This window comes from Alligator sinensis, unplaced genomic scaffold (assembly GCF_000455745.1).
Source record: "Alligator sinensis unplaced genomic scaffold, ASM45574v1 scaffold1845_1, whole genome shotgun sequence".
NCBI lineage: Eukaryota > Metazoa > Chordata > Crocodylia > Alligatoridae > Alligator > Alligator sinensis.
In genome coordinates this window covers 143,003-152,598 of record NW_005843407.1, presented here as the reverse complement: position 1 = coordinate 152,598, position 9,596 = coordinate 143,003, and the positions used below count along the sequence as shown (strand labels likewise).

At 54.1% G+C, this 9,596-nt stretch overlaps 1 protein-coding gene across 1 annotated transcript; it reads left to right on the top strand.

Moving 5' to 3' along the window:
* The first annotated feature begins 4,939 nt into the window (after positions 1 to 4,939).
* Positions 4,940 to 8,787, top strand: LOC102379891 (olfactory receptor 5V1-like). The gene is made up of 2 exons (XM_014527273.2): positions 4,940 to 4,972; positions 7,813 to 8,787. Exons 1-2 carry the CDS (start codon positions 4,940 to 4,942, stop codon positions 8,785 to 8,787), a joined length of 1,008 nt encoding a protein of 335 aa, XP_014382759.2.
* The last annotated feature ends 809 nt before the right edge of the window (positions 8,788 to 9,596 follow it).

Sequence of the window (9,596 nt, the reverse complement as noted above, 5' to 3'; positions counted from 1 at the left end):
GCCCTGGGGGATCGTGGTCTCCGTGGCCCTGTGCTCACGTGCTCCCATCCCCGGTGATCCTGCGTGACTACAAAGTCCCCGTATCAGTCCCGTGTGGCATTGAGACGTGTCTCTATTTGCTGGGTCAAACCTGGCGGTGTGCAGATGCACCCTGGCACGTGCACGGGCTCTTCTCTTGCGAGAGTCGGCGACAGGCGTGCGACCTCTGCGTTCCTGTCCTAATTCCAGCCCTCTCGCCCACCCCGCCTCACGTCTCCTCCCCACGCTCAGGAGGCAGATGGACGTGCTCCTGCATCGCCGTCACCCACTGCAGAGCCTCCCTCCTTCTGCCGGACGTCTTCTCACACAGGGCGACCGGAGCTGCACGCTTTAATCCAGGTGAGGAGCTCGCAGGGGACTGGGACGGGGTTAGGGTCAGGATTTCCCATCCTGCTGTTCAGCTTTGTCCCCGCTGCTCTGACTCCTGGTGCAAGAGGCCACCGAGTTTCATGGAGTCACGGACAGCGAGGGTTGAAGGGACGTCCGGAGGTCACATCCAGTGCAACCCCCTGCTCCAAGCAGGACCAGCCCCAACTGCATCATCTCGGCCAAGGCTTTGTCCACCCTGGTCTTCAACACCTCCAAGGATGGAGACTCCCCAGTGCTTTACTACCCTCCTAGTAAGAAAGCTTTTCCTAATCTCTGACATAAACTTGCCTTGCTGAGACTTGATGCAGTGAGGTCAAAGGCTCCAGTTTGCTTAACTATGATTTCTGAGGTCATAGCGGCTTCTGGCTCATTAAATGGTGTCAAGAGGAAGGTCAGGACGTGGGTTTCTGCCTTATGGCACTCTAGCATTATGCTGTGTTTCCATGTCCCTTTGCATTTTTGGCTGCCAGTGTTTTCCTGTAGGATTTCTCAGGCACTGCACATGCAGTCGGTGAAATGCAGTGGGAATGAAACCTGTGTCATGGGTAGCAGGGATCTGAGTATTCAGGGGTCTGGTCTGATCCAGGTGCGTTTGCAAACGAGCGCTTGGTCACTCTCACACTTGGGAGGGAAGAAGTCGTGTGGGCATGTTTTGCATCACTCAGATGTGTTGCTCGGGAAGAAATGCTCCTGTCCTGTGTCCTGGAGGTCTGCGTTCCCCAGCAGAGGTTTCTTTCAGAAAGGAGCCGTGGTGCTGCTGCAGCTGCCTGGCTCGAGAATTCAAACCTGAGCCTTCTGCGGGACCTCTGCTCCCACAGGGTGACCGGAGCTGGTCTTTGGCCATCCTAGTGTTTAGCTTTGTCCCATCTGCTCTGACCCCTGATGCTGCAGCCCCCATCACCTTCCCCATCCTGTATTGAGCCCTACTGAAGTTATATATCAGGAAAAACTTTCATAGATTGTAAGGCTGGAAAGGACTTTGTAGATCATCGGGTCCAGCCCCCTGCACCACATAGGAAAGGTAACTGGGGGTCCGCTGACCCCAGCAAGGTGACTGTCCAGTCTCTTGAAGATTTCCAGGGTCGGCGATTGCACCACCTCTGCAGGGAGCTTATCCCACAGCCTGGACACCCTCATTGTGTAGAAGTTTTTCCTAATGTTGAGACTGAATCAGTCTTCCAGGAGTTTGTGGCCATTACTCCTGGTTTCCCCCTCAGGTGCCCTGGTGAAGAGTTGCTCACCGAGCCCTTGATGCACTCCCCTAGTGTAGCGGTAAGCTGCCACCACGTCCCCTCTCAGCCTTTTCTCCAGGCTGAAGAGTCCCAGATCCCTCAGCCTTTCCTCGTATGGCCTGTTGTGTAAGACTGATCATGCGGGTGGCTCTTCTCTGGACTCTCTCAAGCTGGTCCGTGTCCTTGTTGAAGTGCAGTGCCCAGACCTGGACGCAGTCCTGCAGCTGCGGTCTCACCAGTGCTGAGTAGAGCAGATGAGTCACCTGGGTTTTGCTGGAGATGCATCGATTGATGCACGCCAGAGTATTGTTTGCCCTGCCGCCTACAGCGTCGGCTCACATTCAGACTGGTCTATTATTACCCCCAGGTCCCTTTCATTCGTGGTGCTGGTCAGTTTGGTGCTGCCGAGCCTGTAGGTATGTTGGGGGTTGCTCATGCTGAGGTGGAGCAACTTTCTCACTAGGAGGGTAGTAAATCACTGGAAAAGGCTCTCCAGAGAGGTGGTGGACTCTCCATCCTTGGAGACTTTGAAGATTTGGCTAGACAAAGCCTTGGCTGGGATGATCCAGTTGGGGATGGTCCTGCTTGGAGCAGGGGTTTGGACTAGATGCCCTCGCAAGGTCCTTCGCAAACCTAGTTTTCTATGATTCTAGCATGTGCACACCTAATGCATGCCTGCCAGAGATTGATCAAGTCAGGTTTTTCAATTTATTGGGGTTGGAAAATCATCCACCTGGGACAGTTCCTTCCTGTAGCTAATCGCTTACCCTGGCATGGCACCTCATTTTAATTTGAACCCATTTGACCTTTTCCTTCACCCTCTGGTTCCTGTGCTGTTTTCTGCACTGGGTCCAGTGGGACCTGGCTCCTTCTGCTCTGGGAAGGTGCCTCTGCCCTGACATCACTGCGTGTCTCACGTGCTGTGTGTTAGATGTCCAGGCTGACCACCACAACTGCCCTGAGAAGTAGGTCCCCCAACTGGACCTTGTAATAAGCAAACTGGAGAAATGGGGCTGGAGATAGTTGATGCCAAGCGGGTAGATATGATGTTGAATAAGGACAAGCAAAGGGTTACTACACACCTATCCTTGTGAGAATGGCAGGGGTCGCATGTGGGGTCTTGCAGGGAACAAACCCTATGTCTGACTTAGGATTCTGGATGACCCCAGAGGCCACACGAGCGAGCCAGGGGATGCAGCAGTGAAAAAGACCCAGCGGTTGAGAGTCGCATCAGCCAGAACAGAGGTGTGAGCCACTCTTCTCCATGCTGTTGAGCACTAGGACTGCTGCGTACATCTTGCTGAAGATGGGCATGGAGAAGGCAGAGATGGGCTAGACGTGGGTGCTAGCATTATACAAGGAGGGAGACAAGTCGGACGAAGGAAGGTTGATAGAAATAGGCAGGTTCAGCTCGGAGGCAAGGCTCTGGGAACCACACAGGCGAGAGCGGGATCTGCTCAGGCAGGTCCCAGGATCAAGTCACACAAAATGTGGCAGGTAGGGGCCAAAACCTCTGAGCTGCTAGCAAAAATGGAGGCCAGCAACACCTATGTGCAGATACTCGCCCCATTTGAAATAGCCCTGGGGGATGGAGGGAAGAGCCCTGGGGAGAACAGAGCAGCCGTGGGGTGGAGGCGTCTCCGGGGATGGGCTCTGTGTTGGGGCAGTAGGGGACACTCCTGTGAGCCACCCACCTCACTACGCCTGACCAAAAGCCACGCTTTGGGTGCCCCTCATGGGGTGCCTATGTCTGGCCGACCCCCTTCCTGGAGCACACCCACAAGCCTGGTGTAACCGTTGCCACCACCCAGGCCCTGGCCTTTGCTAGGGCTCTGTGCCACCTGGGGTACACAGACCCTGTTGACCTTGGGGTGCTTAGCCCACCATGGTATTTTGGGGTGCTTCTTTTAACCTGAGGCATTCACAGGTAGTCTTCTGTACAGGAGGAAAGTAAAAAGCCATGCACGCCTTAGCCAGCCGAGCAAAGGGGCTTTAAAGGCTAGCCTCACCCTCATAAGCATTAACAGCAAGGCGTGGTATAACAGATAGCTTTATTGATCAAAGAGGGAGAGTGAGGAAGGAATACAAATCAATGGACAATTGAAAGAAAACCTACTTGAGCAAAACAGAGTGGGCTTGTTGGCCCTTTTGATCCTAAATTACTAGCTAAATTTCAGGTAAGTTACTTACACGTTCAACCAGAGACTGAAGGAGTGCTGGAGGCCTTTTGCTTGTTTCAGCATACCAAAAATGTCTCTCCTCTCCAAGATGGGGTGACCCTTTTTATCACTTTTTGTGACCTCATCACTAAGTCCCAACTAGAAGATAGAGAAGGTGGCCAACAAGGAGGCTGGCTGAAAAGACCCACCTGGAGCTACCTGGAAAGCAGTTGTCTCAGGCTCCAGGACATCCAGGGCTAGGGCTGCTCCTCCCCTGGCCCTGAACAACAGGTACGCTCCCCTCACCATGCATAAGGACACTACAATGGAGGAGGAGTGTAGACAGAGAGCTGCCACCCTCAAGAGATGCAAGGTGGTGGTGGTGGGGGACTCCTTCTTGCGGGGCACTGAGGGACCCCGTAGCCCATGAGGTCTGCTGCCTCCCTGGGGTCCACATCTGGGATGTTGTGGAGAGGATCTCTAGGCTTGTCTGGCCCTCCGACCACTACCCCACGCTCCTCATCCATGTGGGCATGAATGACATGGCCAGGAGTAATCTGGACCGGGTCATGAGTGACTGTAGAGCTCTGGGGGCTGGGTTCAAGGGGTCGGGGGTGAAGGTAGTCTTTTCCTCTGTGCTCCCAGTTGCGGGCCATGGGACTAGGAGGGGAAGATGCATTGAAGAAGTGAACCATCGACTCTGGCGGTGGTGCTACCGAGAGGGCTTCAGTTTCTTCGACCACAATGCACACTTCAGGGAGAGAGGACCCCTGGGAAGGGATGGCATCCACCTCACATGGAGGGTAAGTCCCTGTTCTCAGCCAGGATGCCTGATCTTCTAGATAGGGCTTTAAACTAAGATCGCAGGGGGACGGGGAAACACTGACTGGAGCGTGCCTGGGGATTGGCATACAAGAAAGCTCTGAAGCTGGGACGCTTGGAGAGCCACTCTTGCAAGAGCTGAGGGAATGGCTCCCCTTCAGCATGACAGGAAATTGAGGACTCAGGTGCCTGTACAGTAATGCCAGAAGTGTGGGGAACAAGCAGGAGGAGCTAGCCCTCCTACTCTCCAGTGGATATTATGATCTAGTAGGGATTACGGAGACCGGGTGGGACTCCTCACATGGTTGGAACGGAGCCATGGAGGGCTACGCCCTGCACAGAAGGGACCGAGTAAGGAAGAGGTGTAGCTCTCTATGTGAGGGAGCAGCACACCTCCCTTGGAGGCCAACATCGGCTCCAAAGATGAGTGACTTGAAACCCTCTGGGTCAAACTATGGGGGTGCGGCGAGAGAGACCTAACTGTAGGTGTGTACTACAGACCACCAAAACGGAGGGTGGAGCTTGATCTGGAGATCTCTCGAGAACTGGCAGAGCCGTGTGCACCCAGGACGTGGTCATCATAGGTGACTTCAATTATCCAGACATCTCTCGGGAGGAACACTTGGCCATGTCGGGTCGGTCACGTTGCTTCTTCACCTGTATTGAAGAGTCTACCTGACTCAGAACGTGTGCAGGCCAACCAGAGGTAACCCTCTCCTAGAGGGCTGAAGTTCATCACGGGGGCACAGAAGGGAATTGGTGAGGATTTACTCACCAAGGCGCCCCCGGGGGTTCCAAGAAATAATGGCCACAAGCTAGCAGAGAGCAGATTTAGACTGGACATTAGGAAGAACTTCTTCACAGTTCGAGTGGCCAAGGTCTGGAACGGGCTCCCAAGGGAGGGGGTGCTCTCCCCTACCCGGGGGGTCTTCAAGAGGAGGTTGGATATGCATCTAGCTGGGGTCATCTAGACCCAGCCCTCTTTCCTGCCTATGCAGGGGGTCGGACTCGATGATCTCTTGAGGTCCCTTCCAACCCTAACATCTATGAATCTAGACTTGGTCTTTGCCAAAAGAGACGATTTGGTGAGCAACTTGAATATAGAGGGTAATCTGGGCAAGAGCGACCACGAAACCATCACATTCACTGTCCATCACAAGGCAGGCAAACCAACTAGCAGGATTGAAGTTTTGGACTTCAAAAAAGTGAATTTCAACAGGTTCAGGGCAATAGTAGGGGAAGCGCTGTGGAAGCAGGGACCGAAGGTGAAAGGAGTGCCTGAAGAGTGGTTGTTCCTTAAGGATACAACCCTTGAAGCACCAAAGAAGACCACTCACATGCGGAGGAAAGGTAGCAGAAGGGCTTGTAAGCCCTCTTTGCTTAATAGGAAAATCACAGTCCTTTTGAAAAAAAGAAGAAAGAGGAGTACGGACAATGGGAGCTTGGGACAGTCCCCAAGGAGGGCTATACAACAATTGTAGGGAGCAGATTAGAAAGGCTAATGTGGTGACTGAATTTAAACTAGCACCAGAAATCAAGGACAAGAAGAAGTCTTTCTTTAGGTATGTAGGGAAGAAGAGGAAAACAAATGAGAGTGTGGGGCCACTGCTCAGCAACTCAGGAGAGTTGGTTACTGACACTCGGGAGAAAGCTGAACCCCTGAATGACTACTTTGCTTCGGTCTTTCACCAGACTAAGGGGAAATTCATGCTAGATAGGGTACAGAACAGGCATGGTGGGAATGACTGCCTTCCTACTGTTGACATTGAGCTGGTGCACGATCAGTTAGAAAAGCTAGACGTTTATAAGTCAGCAGGACTGGATGAACGTTAACTGAGAGGGCTGAAGGAGCTGGATGAAGTCATTGCGGGGCCTCTGGCAAAACTCTTCCAAAACTTGTGGAGCTTGGGGAGGTCCCTGGAGACTAGAAGAGGGCTGAACTGCTTGACAGTCAGGTGGGTAGGAAACTGGCTACGGGGCAGGACCCACAGAGATCTAATGAACGGATCTGTGTCGTCCTGGCGGGAAATGGCCAGTGGTGTCCCTCAGGGGTTGGTGCTTGGTCCAGTGCTTTTCAACATCTTTAACAATGATGAGACCGCAGCTGGAGGACTGTGTCCAGTTCTGGGCGCCGCACTTCAGCAAGGACGTGGAAAAGCTTGAGAGAGTCCAGAGAAGAGCCACCCGTATGATCAGAGACTAGCAAAGCAAGCCATCCAAGGAAAGGCAGAGGGACTTGGGTCTCTTTAGCCTAAAAAGGAGAAGGCTGAGAGGGGACCTGGTAGCATCTTACCGCAACATCAGGGGAGTACATCAAGGGCTTGGTGAGCAACTGTTCACCAGGGCACCCGAAGGGAAAACCAGGAGTAATGGCCACAAACTCCTGGAAGACGGTTTCAGGCTTAACACTAGGAAAAAAATTCTTCAAAATCAGGGTGTCCAGACTGTGAAATAAACTCCCCTCAGAGGTGGTGCAGTCACCTACCCTGGAAACCTTCAAGACGAGACTGGAGGGTCACCTCGCTGGGGTCACCTGAGCCCATGTCCTTCCTGCCTAAGTGCCGGGGGCTGGATCCTGGGCTGGCTCCCAGGGACTTTTGGTGCAACTCCAGGTGCTGGGTTGACCCGAGACCCACAGCAGTCCTGGCCCACAGACATAGGGGACTGCCTGCTCCCCTCCGCCCCATCCCTGTCCTCCAGGTCAGCCGAGAGCAAACTCTGGCAGCACCACGAGCACGACAAGGCTGAGTCCCCGAATTGCACGGGACGTCATTCAGGGCAGCCACACCTCAGCTCTGCGACTTCTTCTCTGGAGGCTGCCAGAGCTGGAGCCTGGGCATGGGCCAGCAGCAATGTGCTCCGGCCTGTGTGGGCAGCAGGTAGCAAACACAGCAGTGCCCAGATGTTGCTGAGGGCATCTCCGTCCTCTTTGATCTCCTGCTTCCCTTTCAAGCCCTTCTGGTCACTGGCTGCTCTCCTGTTTTGCAAGTATCCCATTGTCTCTCATGTAGCTCCATTCTCTCACACTTCCTGGAGCCTTGGTTGTGGAGGGCATGTAGAGCAAATGAATAAATAAGTGCCCTGCCCATCGGCGTGACACGACCCAGCCGCGCTGGGGAAGGGGCTGGTCTTGCTCCGGATCCCTGTCCCCACGCTCTGCCTCCGCTCACGGCTGCTCTCTCTCCCCGCAGGTAGCTGCCACCGGCCCCATGGACGGGGCGAACCAGACGCAGGTGACAGAGTTCGTCTTCCTGGGCTTCTCCCGCGTCCTGCAGGGCCAGGCCTTCCTCTTCCTGGCCTTCCTCGCCATCTACCTCATCACCCTGCTGGGGAACTGCCTGATCCTCACCCTCATCGTGCTGGATCCCCAGCTGCACAGCCCCATGTACTTCTTCCTCGGCCACCTCTCCTTCCTGGACATGTGCTACTCCTCTGTCACGCTGCCCAAGATCCTCGTCAACTTTGTACGCCAGCAAGAGACCATCTCCTACCGGGAGTGCATGGCACAGATGTTCTTCCTCATGATCTGCGCGGGGACAGAGTGTGCACTGCTGACCGTCATGGCCTTTGACCGGTACGTGGCCATCTGCAAACCCCTGCACTACACTCGCATAATGAGTAAGAAGGTGCGTGTCCCACTGGCCACGGCCTGCTGGCTCTGGGGCATCCTGGACTCGGCCATCCACACCTTCCTGGCCACCGACGTCTCCTTCTGTGGAGCCAACCAGATCCACCACATCTTCTGCGACGTCCCTCCCCTGCTGAAGATCGCCTGCAGCGACACCTACGTCAATGAGATCATGCTGCATTTGGCTAGTATCTTTGTGGGCTTAATCCCGTTTCTGCTCGTCCTCATTTCCTACGTCTACATCCTGCTGGCCATCCTCCGCATCCACTCCAACACGGGCAGACGCAAAGCCTTCTCCACCTGCACCTCCCACCTGGTCGTGGTCATCATCTACTTTGGGATGGCCATCCTGAACTACAACCGGCCCAGTGCTGGCTACTCCCTGGAGGTGGACACGCTGATCTCCACTCTCTACTCCATCGTCACCCCCATGCTCAACCCCCTCATCTACAGCCTCCGCAACCAGGACGTGAGGGGCGCCCTGAGGAGGGCTCTGGGGCACCAGAAGAAAGACTGTGTTTCTCCACAGAGCTTGTGAGTCCCTGGGCTGACCCAACAGCCATGAGCAGCCTCTTGCTCCACCTGGACATTAATGACTCATCCTCAAGCTTGTAAAAGACATTTTCCATTGTAGTCACCTGTTTAAGAAAACCCTTTTCTTTAGAATAAAATGACTTTGTCCTCAAATGTGAGCACCCAGGGGAAGGGACTCTTATGTATCACCTAGCATCATAGATAATAAGGCTGGAAGGGATCTGATAAGGTCACATCTAGTCCAACCCTGCTCCAAGGAGGACCAGCCCCAACTCCATCATCCCAGCCAAGGCTTTGTTTAGCCGGGTCTTCAAAACCTCAAAGGATGGAGAGTCCACCACCTCTCTGAGAGGCCTGTTCCAGTATTTTATTACTATCTTAGGGAGAGAGTTTTTCCTAATATCCAACCTCAACTTCCCTTGCTGAAACTTGAGCCCATTGCTCCTTGTCCTGTCGTCTGCCACCACTGAGAACAGTCCAGCTCCAGCCTCTTTGCAGCCCCACTTCAGATAGTTGAAGGCTGCTATTAAATCTCCTCTCAGTTTCCTCTTCTCTAGACAAGTAAGTCCAGTTCTCTCAGCCTCTCTTCATACACCATGTCCCCCAGCCCCACAACCATTTTTGTTTTCCTCTGCTGCACTCTCTGCAATGTGTCCACATCCTTTCTGTAGTGGGGAGCCCACAGCTGGACACAGGACTCCAGATGTGGCCTCCCCAGTGCTGAATAGAGGGGAAGAATCACTGCCCTCGATCTGCTGGCAGTGCTCCTACCAATGCAGCCCAGGATGCTGTTAGCTTTCACGGCACCAAGGG

What these genes read in the sequence shown, in the direction of transcription:
- LOC102379891 (XM_014527273.2), top strand. Translation starts at nt 4,940, where the DNA reads ATGGAGGGCTACGCCCTGCACAGAAGGGACCGA. An exon ending in CCCTGCACAGAAGGGACCGA is followed by an intron (nt 4,973 to 7,812) that starts GTAAGGAAGAGG and finishes CTCTCCCCGCAG; the next exon opens with GTAGCTGCCACCGGCCCCAT.